Source organism: Somniosus microcephalus, chromosome 24 (assembly GCF_052327205.1).
Source record: "Somniosus microcephalus isolate GS21.2 chromosome 24, FLI_Smic_1.0, whole genome shotgun sequence".
NCBI lineage: Eukaryota > Metazoa > Chordata > Chondrichthyes > Squaliformes > Somniosidae > Somniosus > Somniosus microcephalus.
Window position 1 is genome coordinate 57,158,657 of NC_141010.1, and position 22,067 is coordinate 57,180,723.

Sequence of the window (22,067 nt, forward strand, 5' to 3'; positions counted from 1 at the left end):
AAGCGTTCATTGAGCAACAAGCCGGGGGAACCGGGGAAGGTTCGCATCTGTGGAGATTTCAAGATCACTGTTAATCCGGTGCTTCACACGGTGCCGTATCCGCTTCCGCGGATTGAGGATATCTTCACTTCGTTGTCTGGCGGGAAACGCTTCACCAAGATAGACCTGATGCAGGCGTACTTACAGATGGAAGTTGAGGAAGAGTCACGCCAGTATCTCACGATCAACACGCATAGAGGCTTGTACCGGTATAATAGACTGGTTTTTGGAGTGGCATCAGCTCCAGCAATTTGGCAGAGGGCCATGGAGCAGGTATTACAGGGAATTCCAGGCACACAATGTTACCTGGACGATATTCTGATTACAGGAGATGATGACGAGGAACACCTTGCAAATTTGGAACTGGTGCTCACCAGATTGAAAGAATATGGACTTCGAGTTAATCGCCAGAAATGTGAGTTCTTTCAGAAGCGGATCTCGTACTGTGGTCATGTCATTGACCAGGAGGGGCTTCATAAGTCTCCTGACAAGATCGAAGCTGTTGTGAAGGCTCCCGCTCCAGAGAATGTATCCCAGTTGAGGTCGTTCCTAGGGTTGCTTAACTATTACCATAAGTTTCTGCCAAATTTATCCACGGTGCTGCACCCGCTGAACGCTCTTTTGCAGAAGGGAGTACCATGGAAGTGGAGCGAGGACTGTAAGAGGGCCTTTCGCAAAAGCAAGGCATTGATCACCTCAGAGGACGTGTTGGCTCACTTCAACCCAACGCTGCCTATTCGTTTGGCTTGTGATGCTTCTCCATATGGTATTGGAGCAGTACTCTCACACAAGTTGCCAAATGGCCTGGAGAGGCCAGTCGCGTTCGCATCCAGATCATTGACCTCCGCTGAGCGCAACTATGCTCAGATAGATAGGGAGGCTCTCAGCCTTGTGTGGGGAGTAAAGAAGTTTAATCATTACCTGCAGGGCCAAAAGTTTACGCTTCTGACAGACCACCAGCCGTTGGTATCCATTTTTAACCCTAAGAAGGGTGTTTCGGTGATGACAGCACAGAGACTCCAGAGATGGTCCCTTTTCCTAGGGGCACATCAATATCAGATCGAATTCAAAGGTACAAAGCAGCATGGTAATGCTGATGGGCTGTCGCGCCTGCCACTACCTACAGAGGAGGAGGCACCGACGGTTGACCCTGTTGAGTTATTTCACTCGACCATCATCGAATGTTTACCAGTCACCAATGCAAGTATTGAAAGAGAAACCAGGAACGACCCGACACTGTCCCGGGTCTACGAAGTGACAGTGAAGGGATGGCCAGCACATGGTGATCCACTGTTACCGGCATTCTCAGCAAGACGAGAACAGCTGTCCGTCTGTCAAGGAACATTGATGTATGGAACAAGGGTGATTATTCCTCCTAACTTAAGAGAGAGAGATCTAAAGGTACTGCATGAAGGTCATCTGGGGGGAGTCAAGATGAAAAGCCTTGCTAGGGCTTATGTGTGGTGGTCAGGTATCGACCAACAGATAGAGGATCTGACGAAAAGCTGCTCAGGGTGCCAAAAAGTGCAAAATGCACCTCCGATTGCACCGCTGCATCCATGGGAATGGCCTTCAACCCCATGGCAACGTGTATATATTGACTTTGCAGGTCCATTCATGGACTCCATGTTTTTAATTGCGGTGGACGCACATTCTAAATGGCCAGAAGTGATTAAGATGACTACCACTACCTCGGAAAAGACGATCGCGGTGCTAAGAACGATATTTGCAAGAAATGGATTGCCAGAACAAATATGTTCAGACAACGGACCGCAGTTCGTGTCAGAAGAATTCCAGAAATTCATGAAGAAGAATGGGGTGAAACATTATACCTCTGCCCCATACCATCCGGCTACAAACGGGTTGGCCGAGAGATTTGTACAAACGTTCAAAAAAGCAATAAAGGCCATGAGCGAAGATCAGATTCCACTACAACACAAGGTGGACAAATTCCTACTGGCATATCGAAACGCCATTCATGCAGTGACAAACCAAAGTCCTGCCATGATGTTCTATAACAGGAGGTTGCGGTCCAGGTTGGACTTGTTAAAACCAAATGTGCGGAGGGAAGTTGAAAACAAACAGTTCCAGCATATAAATAACAAGACCACTCGGAGTTTCGAAATAGGACAACCAGTGTTAGCCCGGGACTATAAAAACGAGAAATGGCAATCTGGAACAATTCGGGCCAGACAAGGACCCCTGATGTACACGGTAGATATTGGTGAAAATGTAATACGGTGTCATGCTGACCAACTGGTAGAATCGAGAAAAAGGGTTGAACCCAGGGTTACGGCAGAGACAACCGTGGAAGAAGTTAGTGAACCTGAAGAATCTACCTCAGAAGTGAATGTACCTGAGGATGATGTCCAATCCATAAGAGATCAACTAGATGAGTCACCCCAGCAACGAGAATCAGAGACCCCTGAAAGGCGTTATCCAACTCGAATCAGGAGGCCTCCTCAGAGACTGAATCTTTGAACTGTTTTGCATGAAGTTGTATATATATATATCTATATGTTATTATGTTATGTTAAATGGGGATATAACTGTTAAGCTAAAAAAGGAGGATTGTGGTGTATGTAACCTGTTCCACCTTAAGAGAACTACCTTAAGAGATGTACTACTTTCTCTTGGCTGCTGTATACTGTAATACCGGTGGTGACCACACCGGTATATAAACGTTGTGTAGGGATTTGCTGGGCAGTTCAGCCCTGACCTCCGAATAGTAAAGACCTGTTAAAAGTTATTCTTGTGGTCTGTGTCCAGTGATTTATAATAAGCATAACTGGGACACACAGACTTAACAATTTCTATAGCGCTTTTCACGACCACCGGACGTCCCAAAACGCTTTACAACCAATGAAGTACTTTTTGGAGTGCAGTCACTGTTGTAATGTGGGTAACGCAGCCACCAATTTATGCACAGCAAGCTCCCACAAACAGCAATGTGATAATGACCAGATAATCTGTTTTAGTGATATTGATTGAGGGATAAATATTGGCCCAGGACACCGGGGAGAACTCCCCCGCTCTTCTTCGAAATAGTGCCATGGGATCTTTTACATCCACCTGAGACAGCAGACGGGGCCTCAGTTAAACGTCTCATCCGAGAGACGTACTGAGAGATTTATTAACAAACTGAAGGCCTAGTGTCTTTACTGAGTGATTTATTTTCAATGTTGACCTGGTGCTTCTACTAATAAATTTATAAACAAAGTCAATGCCCAGTGTCTATACTGAGAGATTGAATAACACAGGGCAGAGATAGGGTTGTCATTCCTCCTGCATTGTCTTGGAGTCTCCCGGAATCAAACTTTAATCTCCTGGACACTCCAGTGCACAAACTGGAAGAAAAATAATCTTCACACCCAGAACGCAACACGGTCCTGTCTCATGTGCGCTCCCACTATTAAAACCAGGCTATAGATAGACTGGTTTCTGGAGAGCAGAGGATTGTGGGTAGTGCACCCACCATTGTTAACCTATTGCCATGGGGCTTGACATGCTGGGCAACCAATGGCGGGGAGCATGTGGGTGGGTTGATGAGATCATCTGATGAAACATGTTCTCAGAACATCCCAAAGCAATTCATAGCCAATTAGTTACTTTTGAATTATAATAATCGTTGTTATGTAAGCAAATGCAGCAAACAATTTGTACATAGCAAGATCCGACAAACTGGAAATGAATAAAGGACCAATTAATCTCTTTTTGGTGGTGTAGGTTTGAGAGAGGAATATTAGCCGGGATACCAGGAGAAGTCCTTGTCCTTCTTCGAATAGTGTCATGGGATCTTTTACAGTCACCTGAGCAGCAGACCGGACCTCGGTTTACCATCTCATCAAAAGCCCCTGTGACAGTGCAGTGCTTCCTCACTGGAGTGCCAGCCTAGATTGCGTGCTCTGGAGTGAGGCTTCTGAGGCTCACTTCTGAAAACCTTCGAACCCAGAGGCGAGAGTGCTACCAACCGAGCCAAGCTGACACAGAATGGAAGCTTCGACAGACAGGCTTCGAGCCTAGCTTTTGCCCAGCGTTACCTGAGCAAAATAACCAAGAATACATTCCAACATCGCACCCACCTCATTAAAACTCTCCCGCCTGTTTAGGTGGAAGCTTATTTGGCCCAGGAAATATGCACTCGCACAAAAGAGTTGGAGGGCCAGTATTCTAGGCCTCTGTCCCTATTTCCTGTTTGTAACAGCCCAGGAACTAGCACACATGTGGCGTGGCAGAGAGTAAAAACATCCCCTTTACGTTTAGCTTAATTATGTCTCCTGCAGATGGTACGTTGCCCTTCGCCTGTGAGTTGAAAAGCGCTGACCAACTGTCTTTCTTTGCAGTACAACACCATCCTGAGTGAAATGGACAACATTTACTCCACAACTAAGGTGTGCCCACCCAACCAGCAGGACCCCAGCAAGTGCTGGTCTCTTGAACCTGGTAAGTCATGTCGGGAACAGGAAGTGCTACGGAGTAAGGGACCACAATGCTGCAGGGAACACTGAGCAGCGCTCACCACTGCCAGTGCACACCGCGCCATAACTTGGGGCAGCTCAGATCAAAGGTATTCTCCTACACACACCCGGCACACAGACGGCGCAGGCTACTGCACTCTGGCCTCTGTCTCCATATTGTCTGTTCGCTTTTAGCCATTTAATGTGTCTCCATTTTTAAAACGCTGTAAGTACCGGGTGGCAATTTGCTGCAGCGTGCTGGGAAAGGACTTGTCAGCGTGGATTGTGGGATAAAGGCTGAGACCTCCCACGCCATTAAGACCTCTTCCTCAGTTCGGAGTGCTGCCCTCGTCATAGGGCGCTAGAAAGTGGGCCACACAACACTCCTCCATTCTGCACAGGAGTTTTAAACAAAGAAACTGAACTAAAAGCAGAAAATGCTGGAAATACTCAGCAGGTCAGGCAGCATCTGCGGAGAGAGAAACAGAGTTAACGTTTCAGGTCGATGACCTTTCATCAGAACTGGAAGATGTTGGAGATGTAACAGGGTTTAAGCAGGTGCAGGGGCGGGGAAAGGGGGGAGAGGAGGAAAGAAGAAAAGGGCAAACACGAGAAGGGAAACAGAAAGCAATGAAGGTGAACAAGGTAAAAGAGACAAACGGGAATCCCGTCGGAGAGAAGAGCATAACTTCTTCAAGGTCGGCATTCCTGGACGAGAAGTGGCAGTGAACCAAACACTAATACAATAGCAAAATACTGCGGATGCTGGAAATCTGAGATAAAAACAGAAAATGCTGGAAATACTCAGCAGGTCAGGCAGCATCTGTGGAGAGAGAAACAAAGTTAACGTTTCAGGCCGATGCCTTTTCTGAGGTCCAGAAACTGGACACAGTCACCTCTGATCTTATTGGCTGTTAAATGAGTTTGGGGACATTTAGAACACTCACTCTGCATATGACTGCCAGGGCAGTAAAGGCAGCTCGATTTTCATCCAGCTATCCATCAGTCCAGGGTCCATTACGGAGAGACATTGAGCGGAGCCTTGGGGAGAAAGGGAAGCTTTCAGGCCGACATGTTGCAGGTTGCAGGCTTGCATCGGTGCAGTACTTGGACAGCCCAGCGAGAAGGTGGGAATGCAAGAGAAAACTGAGCGATCTCAAAACAGAAAGATGTTTTAACTACTTTGCTCCTCACTCCCTCTGCTCTTCCAACACTGGACTTTTCCTGACCCCTCGCTCCCTCCACTCCATCATTACAGTGTTTTATGTTCCAGTCCGATGGAGCCCAGTTGCTATCCCCTTGCTACTTCCTTCCCAACTTCAAAAACCTCCACATACTGTCCTCTTTAACTGTGCCTCTGGTTTCCCATCATCACCTCTCCATTTCTTTCCCTATCCCCAGGCTCAGTGCCCTAGACTCCCCAATCCTCCCCCCATTCCTCCTTCGTGTTGAGTATTCTGAAGCACCTGTGAACGCTTTATAAATTCCCGTTGCTGTTGCAAATTAGGCAGCTGAAAAACTGTCAACAGAACGATTGATATGGAAAACGGAAGAAGTGCTCCACTGAGGGTGGGGCTAAGACACATTAATGGGGAAGATTTCAGGGAACTCTACATCTAGCTCATACCTGCCCTGGGAGTGTTTGATGGGACAGTGTAGAGGGAGCTTTATTCTGTATCTAACCCGTGCTGTACCTGGCCTGGGAGTGTTTGAGGGGACAGTGTAGAGGGAGCTTTACTCTGTATCTAACCCGTGCTGTACCTGCCCTGGGAGTGTTTGATGGGACAGTGTAGAGGGAGCTTTACTCTGTATCTAACCCGTGCTGTACCTGCCCTGGGAGTGTTTGATGGGACAGTGTAGAGGGAGCTTTACTCTGTATCTAACCCGTGCTGTACCTGGCCTGGGAGTGTTTGAGGGGACAGTGTAGAGGGAGCTTTACTCTGTATCCAACCCGTGCTGTACCTGCCCTGGGAGTGTTTGATGGTGTTGTGTATGTAATATGTGTGCTACTTTAAACCTATGGACAGGACTGCACTACTTGTAGGGCGTAGTGATACGCAGTACCACTCCTGGCCATAGGGGTATAAATAGTACTGTGGGTACTGATCTCCCCTCAGTTCCCGCCTGTGGGCATGAAGTAAAGACCTACGTGTAGTCCCTACCTCCAACCAGTAAAGACCTGTTTGAGTTATACGTTTAAGTCTTTGTGTTAATTGTTCAATACAATACACATACTTAACACTGGCGACGAGTCAGATTCTTACCCTGCGGCAGTTATTCCACGGCGGCTTCATCCACAGACAGGACGTTGAAGAGAGGTTTCAAACCGCACCACCCCACTGGAAGCGACAGGCATTAGGACCCTGAAGCCTCCATCAGCGACTGAAAACTGGAGGACAGAAGACATCCTGCAGCTTCTTTTTCAACCTCGGTGGTGGGTAAGCCGAGCAGCGTTGGCTGCAAAGACAGGGCTGGGGGAAGTCGGAGGTACAAGGGCGATCGCGATCGGGAGATAAGGGCCATCGATCGCAATCCCTGATAAGGGCCGCACTTGGGCTGAAAGGCGCAGCGTCGGCAGACACTGAAGGCGCGAGAGCCGCGGTGAAAAACGCGGGCCATCGATCGCGGCGGAGATAAGGGCCGCACTCGGGGCTGAAGGGAGACGGCGTCGGGGGACGGGTGAAGACCGCCAAGCGCGGGAAAACCGCCATTTTGTGGGCGGAGGACGACGGCAAGAGCGGGAAGCCGCCATCTTTGATAACAAGTAAAGAAAAGAAAATCTGAGAAATTGCAAATCTACAATGCCTAAACACGGGAATATTAGCACCTTTGATAGTGACCTCGAAGATTGGGCCATATATGTTGAAAGAGTAAAAAATTATTGTAAGGCCAATAAAATTCGTGACCAAGATAAAGCTCTAACATTATTAAATTTAATGGGTGCGAAGACATACGGGCAATTGAAACACCTGTTATCACCAGATGAACCGGCGGATAAGACGTTCGATGAGATTGTTACTGTCCTGAAAGATCATCTAAACCCCACGCCGCTGATGCTAGCGGAACGATTTAAATTTTACGACAGAAGGCAGCTACAGCATGAAAGCAATGCTGAATATTTGCTGGAATTGCGTAAATTAGCGAAATATTGCCAGTTTGGAACGGGACTGACAGATGCACTACGAGACAAATTTGTGTGTGGTTTATTTAAACAGGATACACAAAAGCGACTGCTCGAGGAGAATGAGCTGACGCTTGAGAAGGCGGTCACTATGGCAGCAGCACACGAAGCCGCAGCAAGAGGCACGGCAGTAATGCAGCTACGGTCACCGGAGCTCAGTGCACACAAATTGGGTGTGAGTTCTGGCAAATGTTATCGTTGTGGAAAGACAACGCATGATCAGAACCAGTGTTGGTTTAAAAACCAAGAATGTAGAACTTGTGGTAGGCTTGGACACATAGCTAGAGTATGCAGGTCAGGGAAGAAGACCAGCAACAAGAAGTCACCGCAAGGAAAATACGCAAAAGTACACAAGGTGGCCGAACAGGAGTCCGATTCAGACGCTAGCAGTAGTGAACTGGCTGTCTTAAGCAGTATTGAATTGGCTAGCTTAAGGGTACTCAACGTTGGTAAGGGTGCAGACCTCCAGACAATTTGGGTCACTCTTCAGATAGAAGGACTCCAAGTAAAACTGGAATTGGACACTGGATCGGCATTGACGGTCATAAATAAGAAAGATTATGGAAGGTTATTCCAACATATTCCCCTACAGGATACGGAGCTCATATTGAAAACATACACGGGGCAAAGAGTGTACCCCATCGGGAAAATTGAGGTCACAGTGGTCCACAAGGGCGAAGAAAGTCAAATAATGGACTTATATGTGCTATCTGAAGGAGGTCCTCCACTACTAGGACGGGAGTGGATTAGGAAAATGAATATCGACTGGCATTTCCTACAAACAATAACGAGTGAGAACTCGGTGAACATAATCAACCCAGACTCTGGAACTGATGATGGTAAGACCAACCCGTGTGCAAAAGACAAAGTTTCAGCACAGAATTCCACTGAGATAGAGAATTCTGAGTCTGTCCAGTCTACTGACATGCACATTTCTGAGGGACACCGGGCTCGAACTCAACTCCATTTCAAACTGCAACAGCAATTAGAACAAATGATTCGCCGTTTTGAGCAAGAGATGAATGCGACGAAAGAGTTCTTTGATATAGAGTGGGAACATCTGGAAAGACAACAGAAGCAGCTGCTGGAGCAAATGGAGCAGGAGCACACAAAACGTCTGATGTCAGAGGAGTTAACGGTCAGCCAACTCCTGCATATGCTGAAGGACAGGACTCTGAAATGGGAAAAACTTGAACACGAACTTCAATATTCAAACGAAAGGGGTTCGGAGCTCTCAAAGGCTATTGGAAGAGCTGAGGTGGCAACACAGACTGAGATGACTGCAACAGAGCAGCCCTTGGATGCCAAAAGTACGCTGACTCACGTCAACGTAGAACAACAGACCGCTGAAACAGCTGCTCCGGTAGAGAGATTGAATAGTCCGATCAATCAATCTCCAAAAGAAGTTGAAGTAGCAAAATCTCAAATGAGGTCATTAGTAAACGACTTGCTGAAAGCCCAGAAAAAGCTGGATGAAGAGGTACGCATGAAGAAGTCTCTTCAGGAAAGATGTCTGGACTTGGAACAAAAGCTGGCTAACGCCCAGCTGGGTATGGAGGAAATAGAAGACCCTCTCGCTGGCCTAGATCAGGACGACACCGAATATTACCATGACCTATTGAGTGACACTGAATATTATAGTGACCTGGTCTGCCCAGCTTGTGATGAAAACTCCCAAAGTGCAGAAATCAGGATGAATCACTTAAAGTCTAAGGAACATAGGGAGATGGTGGCGCTACAGCTGGCAGCTGACAGGGGAGCCCAGAGAGTCTCTAAGAAGCAGAAAAGGAAAAGACGAAGCAGAAGATGATAACCATCTGAACCATTATCACCCCTACCAGATCACACACGTGGTCCCTCCGAACGGAGCCAAATCAGTTCGGAAGTTCAAGCTGTTAAATCCATGGAAGGACTATTGAATGAGTCACTCCAGCAACGTGAACCGACTACACCACAGAGACTGAATCTGTGAACTATTTTCCGCAGAGATTGAATCTGTGAACTGTTTTCCGCAGAGACTGAATCTGTGATCTGTTTTGACATGAAGTTATCTATGTATCTATGTTATTCTGTTATGTAAACCTGAAGTTATATATGTATATATGTTATTACGTTATGTTAAATGGGGAGATGACTGTAAAGCTAAGAAGGGAGGAATGTTGTGTATGTAATATGTGTGCTACTTTGAACCTATGGACAGGACTGCACTACTTGTAGGGCGTAGTGATACGCAGTACCACTCCTGGCCATAGGGGTATAAATAGTACTGTGGGTACTGATCTCCCCTCAGTTCCCGCCTGTGGGCATGAAGTAAAGACCTACGTGTAGTCCCTACCTCCAACCAGTAAAGACCTGTTTGAGTTATACGTTTAAGTCTTTGTGTTAATTGTTCAATACAATACACATACTTAACAGATGGGACAGTGTAGAGGGAGCTTTACTCTGTATCTAACCCGTGCTGTACCTGCACTGGGAGTGTTTGATGGGACAGTGTAGAGGAAGCTTTACTCTGTATCTAACCCGTGCTGTACCTGCCCTGGGAGTGTTTGATGGGACAGTGTAGAGGGAGCTTCACTCTGTATCTAACTCGTGCTGTAGCTGCCCTGGGGGTGTTTGATGGGACAGTGTAGAGGGAGCTTTACTCTGTATCTAACCCATGCTGTACCTGCCCTGGGAGTGTTTGATGGGGACAGTGTAGAGGGAGCTTTACTCTGTATCTAACCCATGCTGTACCTGCCCTGGGAGTGTTTGATGGGACACTGGTTGCCTGAATTAGAAAGTGTTACATTGTCCGGTGCAAGCATTGCTGACATTGATGTGTGTCTCGGTCTCTATCTTGTAACGCTGTATGTTTCTGTGAGTGTGTCTGGCCTATAACTGTCTGTCTGTGGTGTTACAGATCTTGTGGATCAGCTGGCAATGTCCCGGAGTTACAGCAAGCTGCTATACGCTTGGGAAGGGTGGCACAACTCCGCAGGAATCCCACAGAGAAGCAAATACACAGAATTTGTTAAGATGAGTAATAAAGCCTCTGAACTGGATGGTAAGTGACTTAACCCCATCAGAGTGGATCCCACAAAGCAGCCAGACCAAGATGGGCTCAGCGACTGAGTCCGAGGAAATGGTTGGCATCGATGTTGAAAAAGTATTTGTGTCAAATAATGAGCCCAGCTCGATTCCTTATTGAAAGCACTAAAGTTTTGCAATTGATTTTCTCGAGCATGTTCTTTCTCAGTCAGAATATTTTTGTGCTGACATAATGAGGGGAATTCTAACCCCCCGAGGATGGGCGACAGAGGGGCAGGGAATGGGAAACCTGACCCCAACCCACCTCCAGCATCCCCGCTTCCGGTTTCACAGTTGGGGGGGGAGGCGGGTTACCAACACACTATCCAGAGGCGGGTGAGTTATTTAAATATTTTAATGAGGCTGCGTGCCTCAGATTTGAGCTATATTTTAAATTTAATGGCTGCGGGCTGGTTTCCCAGGCCTCGGGAAAACCAGGCAGCTGAAGGAGGCGTGAAGGGCGGGAGCCAGCACTGCCAGCGGACCAGGAGGAGCAGGTGTGCTTCCCCCCGGACCCCAAAGATTCCCATTCCCCCCGATCAGACCCCCGCAATCAGACGCCCCGATCAGACCCCCGCAATCAGACCCCCCAATCTGACCTCGCAATCAGACCCCCCAATCAGATCCCCCGCAATCAGACCCCCCCAATCAGACCCCCCAATCAGACCCCCCAATCAGACCCTCGCAATCAGACCCCCCCATCAGACCCCCGCAATCAGACCCCCCCAATCAGACCCCCCCAATCAGACCCTCGCAATCAGACCCCCTGATCAGACCCCCTGATCAGACGCCCCGATCAGACCCCCGCAATCAGACCCCCCAATCTGACCTCGCAATCAGACCCCCCAATCAGATCCCCCGCAATCAGACACCCCCAATCAGACCCCCCAATCAGATCCCCCGCAATCAGACCCCCCCAATCAGAACCCCCAATCAGACCCCCCAATCAGACCCTCGCAATCAGACCCCCCCAATCAGACCCCCGCAATCAGACCCCCCAATCAGATCCCCCGCAATCAGACCCCCCCAATCAGACCCCCCAATCAGACCCCCCAATCAGACCCTCGCAATCAGACCCCCCCATCAGACCCCCGCAATCAGACCCCCCCAATCAGACCCCCCCAATCAGACCCTCGCAATCAGACCCCCTGATCAGACCCCCTGATCAGACGCCCCGATCAGACCCCCGCAATCAGACCCCCCAATCTGACCTCGCAATCAGACCCCCCAATCAGATCCCCCGCAATCAGACCCCCCCAATCAGACCCCCCAATCAGATCCCCCGCAATCAGACCCCCCCAATCAGAACCCCCAATCAGACCCCCCAATCAGACCCTCGCAATCAGACCCCCCCAATCAGACCCCCGCAATCAGACCCCCCCAATCAGACCCCCCCAATCAGACCCTCGCAATCAGACCCCCCCAATCAGACCCCCGCAATCAGACCCTCCCAATCAGACCCCCCAATCAGACCCTCGCAATCAGACCCCCTGATCAGACCCCCGCAATCAGACGCCCCCAATCAGATCCCCCGCAATCAGACCCCCCCAATCAGACCCCCCAATCAGACCCTCGCAATCAGACCCCCCGATCAGACCCCCCCAATCAGACCCTCGCAATCAGACCCCCCGATCAGATCCCCCGCAATCAGACCCCCCCAATCAGACCCCCCAATCAGACCCTCGCAATCAGACCCCCCCAATCAGACCCCCCCAATCAGACCCTCGCAATCAGACCCCCCGATCAGATCCCCCGCAATCAGACCCCCCCAATCAGACCCCCCTAATCAGACCCTCTCCAATCAGACCCCCCAATCAGACCCCCTCCAATCAGACCCCCGCAATCAGACTCCCCAATCAGACCCTCTCCAATCAGACCCCTGCAATCAGACCCCCCCCCACCCCCGTTCTCTCCAACCCCCTGACCTCTCCGCCCCTCCCGATCTCATAGGCCTGCATTCTTTCCACAGCCCCCCACCAATGCCCCCCCCGCCCCCCGACCCACGATCTCTTCCGCCCTCCATCCTCTTCAATCCCAAGCAGCTGTCTGGTGCCACAAGCCTTCCCGCCCGACAGACGGCCAGCCTCTCAATCTGGCTGCCAGCCAGGAAACAGAGACAGGTCCTGCCGTGAAATTCAGCAGGACCACTGGGAAATCCGCATGATCGGGTTTCCAGGTCGCTACACCTCTCCTCTGCTCGCTCCCCACCTCCCCTCTGCTCCCTCCCCACCTCCCCTCTGCTCGCTCCCCACCTCCCCTCTGCTCGCTCCCCACCTCCCCTCTGCTCCCTCTCCACCTCCCCTCTGCTCCCTCTCCACCTCCCCTCTGCTCCCTCCCCACCTCCCCTCTGCTCCCTCCCCACCTCCCCTCTGCTCCCTCCCCACCTCTCCTCTGCTCCCTCTCCACCTCCCCTCTGCTCCCTCCCCACCTCCCCTCTGCTCCCTCTCCACCTCCCCTCTGCTCCCTCCCCACCTCCCCTCTGCTGCCTCCCCACCTCCCCTCTGCTCCCTCCCCACCTCCCCTCTGCTCCTTCCCCACCTCCCCTCTGCTCCCTCCCCACCTCCTCTGCTCCCTCCCCACCTCCCCTCTGCTCCCTCCCCACCTCCCCTCTGCTCCCTCCCCACCTCCCCTCTGCTCCTTCCCCACCTCCCCTCTGCTCCCTCCCCACCTCCCCTCTGCTCCCTCCCCACCTCCCCTCTGCTCCCTCTCCACCTCCCCTCTGCTCGCTCCCCACCTCCCCTCTGCTCCCTCCCCACCTCCCCTCTGCTCCTTCCCCACCTCCCCTCTGCTCCCTCCCCACCTCCCCTCTGCTCGCTCCCCACCTCCCCTCTGCTCCCTCCCCACCTCCCCTCTGCTCCCTCCCCACCTCCCCTCTGCTCCCTCCCCACCTCCCCTCTGCTCCCTCCCCACCTCCCCTCTGCTCCCTCCCCACCTCCCCTCTGTTCCCTCCCCACCTCCCCTCTGCTCGCTCCCCACCTCCCCTCTGCTCCCTCCCCACCTCCCCTCTGCTCCCTCCCCACCTCCCCTCTGCTCCCTCCCCACCTCCCCTCTGCTCCTTCCCCACATCCCCTCTGCTCCCTCCCCACCTCCCCTCTGCTCCCTCCCCACCTCCCCTCTGCTCCCTCCCCACCTCCCCTCTGCTCCCTCCCCACCTCCCCTCTGCTCCTTCCCCACCTCCCCTCTGCTCCCTCCCCACCTCCCCTCTGCTCCCTCCCCACCTCCCCTCTGCTCCCTCCCCACCTCCCCTCTGCTCGCTCCCCACCTCCCCTCTGCTCCCTCCCCACCTCCCCTCTGCTCCCTCCCCACCTCCCCTCTGCTCGCTCCCCATCTCCCCTCTGCTCCCTCCCCACCTCCCCTCTGCTCCCTCCCCACCTCCCCTCTGCTCCCTCCCCACCTCCCCTCTGCTCCCTCCCCACCTCCCCTCTGCTCCCTCCCCACCTCCCCTCTGCTCCCTCCCCACCTCCCCTCTGCTCGCTCCCCACCTCCCCTCTGCTCCCTCCCCACCTCCCCTCTGCTCGCTCCCCACCTCCCCTCTGCTCCCTCCCCACCTCCCCTCTGCTCCCTCCCCACCTCCCCTCTGCTCGCTCCCCACCTCCCCTCTGCTCCCTCCCCACCTCCCCTCTGCTCCCTCCCCACCTCCCCTCTGCTCGCTCCCCACCTCCCCTCTGCTCCCTCCCCACCTCCCCTCTGCTCCCTCCCCACCTCCCCTCTGCTCCCTCCCCACCTCCCCTCTGCTCCCTCCCCACCTCCCCTCTGCTCCCTCCCCACCTCCCCTCTGCTCCGTCTCCACCTCCCCTCTGCTCCTTCCCCACCTCCCCTCTGCTCCCTCTCCACCTCCCCTCTGCTCCCTCTCCACCTCCCCTCTGCTCGCTCCCCACCTCCCCTCTGCTCCCTCCCCACCTCCCCTCTGCTCCCTCCCCACCTCCCCTCTGCTCCCTCCCCACCTCCCCTCTGCTCCTTCCCCACCTCCCCTCTGCTCCCTCCCCACCGCCCCTCTGCTCCCTCCCCACCACCCCTCTGCTCCCTCCCCACCGCCCCTCTGCTCGCTCCCCACCTCCCCTCTGCTCCCTCACCACCTCCCCTCTGCTCCCTCTCCACCTCCCCTCTGCTCGCTCCCCACCTCCCCTCTGCTCCCTCCCCACCGCCCCTCTGCTCCCTCTCCACCTCCCCTCTGCTCGCTCCCCACCGCCCCTCTGCTCCCTCCCCACCTCCCCTCTGCTCCTTCCCCACCTCCCCTCTGCTCCCTCCCCACCTCCCCTCTGCTCCCTCCCCACCTCCCCTCTGCTCCCTCCCCACCGCCCCTCTGCTCCCTCTCCACCTCCCCTCTGCTCCTTCCCCACCTCCCCTCTGCTCCTTCCCCACCTCCCCTCTGCTCCTTCCCCACCTCCCCTCTGCTCCTTCCCCACCTCCCCGTAAATATCGGGGCCGAGGAGTTTCCCGCGTTGGTGTGGGGCTGGAATCACACATAGACCAGACCGGCTAAGGACAACAGGTGTCCTTCAGGAAAAGGACGTGAGTGAATCAGTTGGGGTTTTACAACAATCCGACAGCTTCATGGTCACTTTTACTGATAACAGCTTTTTATTGGCAGATTAGAAAAAAAAACTAAATTCAAATTCTCCAACTGCATTCGTGGGATTTGACCATGGCCTAGAAATTGAGTAGCCTTAGCGCCGCATTTGAGGCGCTAAAGGGCCTAGCGCCGGAGTTATGGCCAGTTGGGAAATTGAGTGGGGCCCTTCCGTCGGCGTTAAGCCGGTAGCGCTGCGCCGGCACCGATGACGTCATCGGTGTGCGCAGCGTCCCGGTTGCCATGCCGACGGGCCCCAGCGCCGAAATTCAGTTGCGGCCGCCTCGCCCGTGGCAGCCGCAACTAAGACTCTGGCAACCGAGTCTTCCCCGAGTTAGCGCCGGCGCATTAAGGTCGCGCGGCGGCCGGCCGCTTTCCCGTCGGCTGCCTGCCCGCACCTCCCTCCCCGGACTCCTCCACCCCCCCCCCCCGCGGAACAGATGCGTCTGGCCTGCAAGCCCGGCACTTGTCCGAGGTGCCGGGCTCATTTTTTCAATATTTGAACGGACAGCGGGCGGGTGCAGGCTGCTCCTCCATAACTGAAGGAGGAGGCCTGCACTTCCCCAGCCTGCCGCACCGCATCGGGTGCCGCAGCGCCGGATTAGCGCCGCAATTCGGCACTCAGCGCCCATTGGGAGGCGCTCACGCCCGCCAGTAGCGCCGGCAGCCGTCTGGGCGCGGCGCTACTGAATTTTTGGCGCGCGCAAGGGAATTAGCGCCGGCGCTAAATTTCCGGCGCTAAAGCCCTGGCGCGGCGTCAACTCAATTTCTAGGCCATGTTTTTGTTAATAGTGGTCCAAGCCTCTGGATTACTAGCCCAGTAACATAACCACTACAATACCGTACGCTACCATATCCTTATCGGCGGGGCTTTAGCAAACATACGTAGCTACCATGATATTAGATCACCCTGTAGTGGTGTCAATGACAGGTCAGTGATAACTGGAGCCCTTCCTCCCTGCGGTGATGGGGCGATGAGCAATATGGCCTTTCTCGTCTTTCTTCAGATGGATAAACAGTTCTCTTTCTTGGTCTAAGGTTACGAGCCTGCAACAGGTGGGCTTCCTCCAGCCTGTGTGTGAGATCGAGGACAGCACCTCCCTTCCAATGCCTTCAATGTCTTCATCCACTTCCGGTCCTTCACCCCCCACCACCCCGCTCCCCGCCCCTCCCACCCAGTACAAACCCCACCTACACACCCTTCAACTTGAGTGGGTCAAGCTTGCGAGTACTTGTCACATGACTGAGTCATTCACCACCACACCCGGCTGGGTCACGTTAAGCAACACCGTGCCTCTCTCTCCACATTACAATTTTCCTACTGCTCCTGGTTTATCCTGGGGATTAAGGACAATCCCAGACTCTTGTTCTTGACGGAAATTGTTTGCTCCCACTCTCTTCCTCAGCTCCTCCACCCTCACCTCAAATGTCAAGTGTGAGGAGCTGATTTTTCCAACTTGAGGTGAAAACCATCCATTCTGCTGCCATACCCGCCTCCCATTTTTCCGCCCAAGCCTATCAGTTCCCCCTTACATCTGCTCTGACCTCATTCCACCCTGTAGTTTTTCCCCTGCCTATCTCCCTGCCCTCACCAAGCTCAGTTCTCCATGAGGCCCACTTGCAGTGCTCTAATTGGTAACGGGGTTCTGACTGATCAGGGTTTGGTCGTGGAGTGTTTTTGTTACTGGACTAATAATCCAGTAAACATGAGTTCAAATCCAACCGTGGCAGTTTGAGAATTTGTATTCCATTTAAAACAAAAAGCTGGTATTGTAGCGGTACCACCGAGTGTCCCTTACTTACCGTGCATAATTCCCTTTAACGTAACGATATGGTTTGCCTGTACAGGGCGTTCCCCCTTTGGGAGCGTGGGCGAACGCGATGACGCGGGTAAACGCGATGACGCGGGCAAACGCGATGACGTCACGTCGCACATCACGTGACCGCCCCAAGCGCGGGAAAACGCGACGATGTCATGACGCAATCCCCGGGACTGTCTAGTCAGTCCTCGTGGCGTCTCCACCTGGTGAAGACCTTTTTCATGGCTCTCCTGTAGCGAGTTCAGCAACCTGTTTGAATTCCTCTGTTCCTGCATTAAAAACCTTTTTGATTGTTCTCCTGGAGTCGACCTCGATTATTTGATAGGCATTCGTCCAACACCTACAATTGGTGAACCCGAATACCTACAGTATCAGTAAAAGTGAAGATTAGCCTGTTGGATTGTTGTAATAACCCACTGGTTCTCTAATGCCCTCTAAAGTAGAAAATCTGTCGTCATTACCTGGTCTGGTCTATATGTGACTCCAATCCCAGACCAACATGGTTGACTCTGAACTGCCCTCTGATGTGGCCTCGCAAGCCAACCAGTTGTACCAAGCTGCTACAAAGCACACCAAGAATTGCAACGGTTCAAGGAGGTGGCCACCACAAACTTTTCAGGACAACGAGGGATGGCCAATAAGTACCAGCCTTGCCGGCGATGCCCACACCCCAAGAATAAGTTTTAAGAATGCAATGGGAAGCCTATCAGTGCTGTGTGGGCTGCACGGTTTTAGGAGGTGAACCCCCAGCACTGGCCCTGCTCAAACTTTGGGGTCCTTCAGCCTTGGTTCTGCCTGCTGCACTTTAGGTTAGTAGCGTGTGTCCCTCCAGGGAAAGAGAGCAACACATCGGGCAAACAGAAAATCTAGCTGTGTAGATTCCTCCGTAGCTTTGGAGGCTTTTAAAATGGCGGGGCCGATTTTCGTCCCTTCTAGGGCAGGACTGGGACAACAGCGTGGTTAAAAGAGCAGCGCAGCATGTAGCCAACCTTCCGGCTGCAGTCCGTCCGGGTCAACACCATTTTGTTCGGAGCCTTAGAATGAGTGGCTCAGAAACAGGCAGGTGCCTCATTATCTCATGTATAACATGTATAAGACCCCGATGCAATTTTGGAACATGCTTCACCCATTAGTACTTGGCACCGAGCCGTCGAACCGGCAATTCTTAAAGGGACCACTGCGGACCGCTCCAAAAAAACTAAAAGAACAGGTTTGCAAACTATTGCTGTGGGGTCAGGGGGAGCATTATAAAAGCCCGTAATGCGCGACCCTCCATGACCACGCCCCTCTTGAGATGCTCCCGGTTAAGCAGCGCCTCGTTTTCAAGGTTCTCATCCTTGTTTTCAAATCCCTCCATGGCCTCGCCCCCTCCCTATCTCTGTAATCTCTTCCAGCCCCACAACCCTGCCGAGATATCTGCGCTCCGCTAATTCTGACCTTTTGAGCATCCCTGATTATATTCACTCAACCATTGGTGGCCATGCCTTCTGTTGCCTGGGCCCTAAACTCTGGAATTCCTGGCCTAAACTGGTCCACCTCTCTACCTCTCTTTCCTCCTTTAAGATGCTCCTTAAAACCGACCTCTTTGACCAAGCTTTTGGTCACCTGCCCTAATTTATCCTTATGTGGATCGGTGTCAAATTTTTTTTGTCTTCAAATACTCCTGTGCAGCGCCTTGGGATGTTTTACTATATTAAAGGCGCTATATAAAGACAAGTTGTTGTTGTTGTTGTCTCCCACCCCCTTACCTTGCCTGCACTGGCTGGGCTCCACCGTGGAGTTGCCGGATTTGCTGCCCCTTCCTAATGGTAAGTTGCTCCAAATGCGCGAGCAGCTCGCCGGCGGAATTGTAATGAGGTCTGAACGTGATGGAAGCGGACGGATTAAAATCCACCCCAGGGCGGATGTAGGAGGCATGATCAGTAACTTCGCAGATGACACGAAAATTGGTGGAGTGGTAAATAGCGAGGAGGGAAGCCTCAGGCTACAGGACAATATAGACGGGTTGGTTAGATGGGCAGACCAGTGGCAAATGGAATTTAACCCTGGGTGGACTAACAAGACAAGAGAATACACAATGAATGGTAGGATCCTAGGAAGGACAGAGGATCAGAGGGACCTTGGTGTGCATGTACATAGATCCCTGAAGGCAGCAGGACAGGTAGATAAGGTGGTTAAAATGGCATATGGGATACTTGCCTTCATTAGCCGAGGCATAGAATATAAGAGCAGGGAGGTTATGATGGAGCTGTACAAAATGCTAGTTAGGCCACAGCTGGAATACTGTGTGCAGTTCTGGTCACCACACTATAGGAGGGATGTGATTGCATTGGAGAGGGTGCAGAGGAGATTCACCAGGATGTTACCAGGGCTGGAGTGCTTCAGCTATGAAGAAAGACTGGACAGGCTGGGGTTGTTTTCCTTAGAGCAGAGAAGGCTGAGGGGGGACCTGATTGAGGTGTACAAAATTATGAGGGGCATAGATAGGGTAGATAGAAAGGAACTTTTCCCCTTAGTAGAGGGGTCAATAACCAGGGGGCATAGTTTCAAGGTAAGGGACAGGAGGTTTAGAGGGGATTTGAAGAAAAACTTTTTCACCCAGAGGGTGGTTGGAATCTGGAACTCACTGCCTGAAAGGGTGGTAGAGGCAGGAACCCTCACAACATTCAAGAAGCATTCGCCATAGCATACAAGGCTACGGACCAAGTGCTGGAAAATGGGATTAGAATAGATAGGGCTTGATGGCCGGCGCGGACACGATGGGCCGAAGGGCCTCTTTCAGTGCTGTATGACTCTATGGCGTGTGTTTTGATTTCTTTTTGGGTTCAATAAAGACTCATTTCTGAAAGAGAATGTTGTTTAATCTAAAGTCTTGTTCAAGACTTTCTACAGCTTTTTACAGAACACACTATGCTGTGATGCATCTAGAATGAAACTGAAAGTAAAACTCCTCTGGACTGCTTGTCTCTCACATGACCTCTGCTGGTCAGGCACAAGTAATCAAAAACACAGACAAATATGCTGTAAGGCATAAGTAATCAAACACAGACAAATATCATCACTATTTGCTGATATCATTACATCTCCCTTTCGTAAAACAAAAGTATTTTACTTTTAACTAACAACATTTAATGAACTTACATTATCATTATCATGATCAAGGTTTTTTACCCTTGCTTTGTGTGTTCACATGAAATATGTCAATACATTAGAACTTGAAGAAAGAATAAGATAACATTACTTCCTTCTTTAACAATAGCCCTTAAATTTGCTCAATGAGTCTCTCAGGAGGCTTCACGTGTCTTGAGGATTTTCTGATTGATTGTCCTTGAATCTGAGTTGTTGCCTCAGATGATTGGTTCTCAGCTGTGTGATCAGGTTGTTCACCAGTATCAGTCTCTTGACCTGCTGTGGCTGGTCCCATGAGAAGATCTTGATGATTTCTTCTCAGAACAGCACCCTCATCTGTCTGAATGGTGTATGACCTTGGTTGAACTTCACTCAGGATAGTTCCCTTCTGAGTCCATATGTTTGTTTTGTCTTTGAACCTTACTTGGTCACCAGTGTGGAGTTCAGGTAGGTTTTGTGTTCCTCTGTCATAGTAGTACTTTTGCTTTTCTTTCTGTTGTTCTTTGAACTTCCTCACTTTCTCCCCCTCTTTTGTTTTCAGGAGGTTCTCCGGGATAGGTTGGTTTGACCTTAGCCGACGTCCCATCAGGAGTTGGGCTGGTGACATACCACACTCGAGCGGCGTTGTGCGGTATACAAGCATGCTTTGGTAGAAGTCAGTTCCACTGTCTTTTGCCTTGTACATTAGTCTTTTCACTGTCTGGACCGATTTTTCCACTAGTCCATTGGACTGTGGATAGTGAGGACTTGACGTTGTGTGGACAAAGTCCCACTCTTTGGCAAAGTGTCGGAAATTTGCATTGTTAAACTGGGGTCCGTTGTCTGTGAAGACCTCGCTTGCCACGCCATGTCTGGAGAATATGGCTTTCATACTTCTTATCACAGCTTCTGCAGTGGTGGTGTACAGTCTACAAACCTCTGGATACAGGGAGTAATAGTCTGTGACGACAAGATAGTCCTTCCCTTGACATACGAATAGGTCAGCGCCTACCTTCTGGTAAGGTCTGTCTGGTGCTGGGTGTGGCTTTAGTGGTTCTACCGGATTGCTTGCTCGATATTTCAGGCATATTGTGCAGTTTGACACCTCATTTGTCACATCTTGGTTGATTCGTGGCCAGTACATCACCTCTCGTGCTCTTTTCTTACACTTTTCGATTCCCAGATGTCCTCCATGGATCTTTTTTAGCATCTCTCTTCTCAGACTCTTTGGGATAACTATTTTACTTCCTTTGTAGATGATGTCTTCGACCACTGATAGTTCCGCCCTGCAGTTCCAGTACTCTGCTATATCAGGTGAGCAGTCTTGCTTCATGTTGGGCCATTCATCCAAGATGCTTTTTCTCAGTCGTCTCATTGTTTCATCTTTGTTTGTCTCAGTCTTTATGAGCTCCATTTTTGCATCTGCTATGGGCAGTGCACTTGTGATCATGTCCACGTAGGCGTTCACTTTTTCATCCATTGTGGTGTTTGCGGGCTCACTTGGGTCAACAGCTCTGGACAACGTGTCTGCTGTATACATCAGCTTACCCGGTGTGTACGCAACATTCAGTTCATCATAGACTGTCTCTCCTTCGCTTTCCACAACGAGGACTCTCTTTACCAGGTTCAGTCTCTCACAGGCTTTTAACCCTAGTATGGCTTGCACATCCTTTGGCACCACGATTAATGCTAGCGTGTGCTCTCTGTCCTTGTGTGTTACTTTGACAATGCATTTTCCTTTCACTGGTATATCAGTACCTGAGTATCTGGTCACTTTCACTTGTATTCCATGTAACTTTGGTCTGGGTCTAATTCTCTTAAAATCG

At 51.4% G+C, this 22,067-nt stretch overlaps 1 protein-coding gene across 2 annotated transcripts in view; it reads left to right on the top strand.

Moving 5' to 3' along the window:
• ace (angiotensin I converting enzyme (peptidyl-dipeptidase A) 1) overlaps positions 1–22,067 on the top strand; it is a 432,315-nt gene that overhangs the window by 82,657 nt on the left and 327,591 nt on the right. For both annotated transcript variants that reach the window (XM_085966629.1, XM_085966628.1), the window contains exons 3-4: positions 4,383–4,482; positions 10,577–10,720. In XM_085966629.1, coding sequence (XP_085822755.1) covers positions 4,404–4,482; positions 10,577–10,720 — 223 coding nt within the window. In that variant the 5' untranslated portion in view covers positions 4,383–4,403. The remainder of the gene's footprint in view (positions 1–4,382; positions 4,483–10,576; positions 10,721–22,067) is intronic.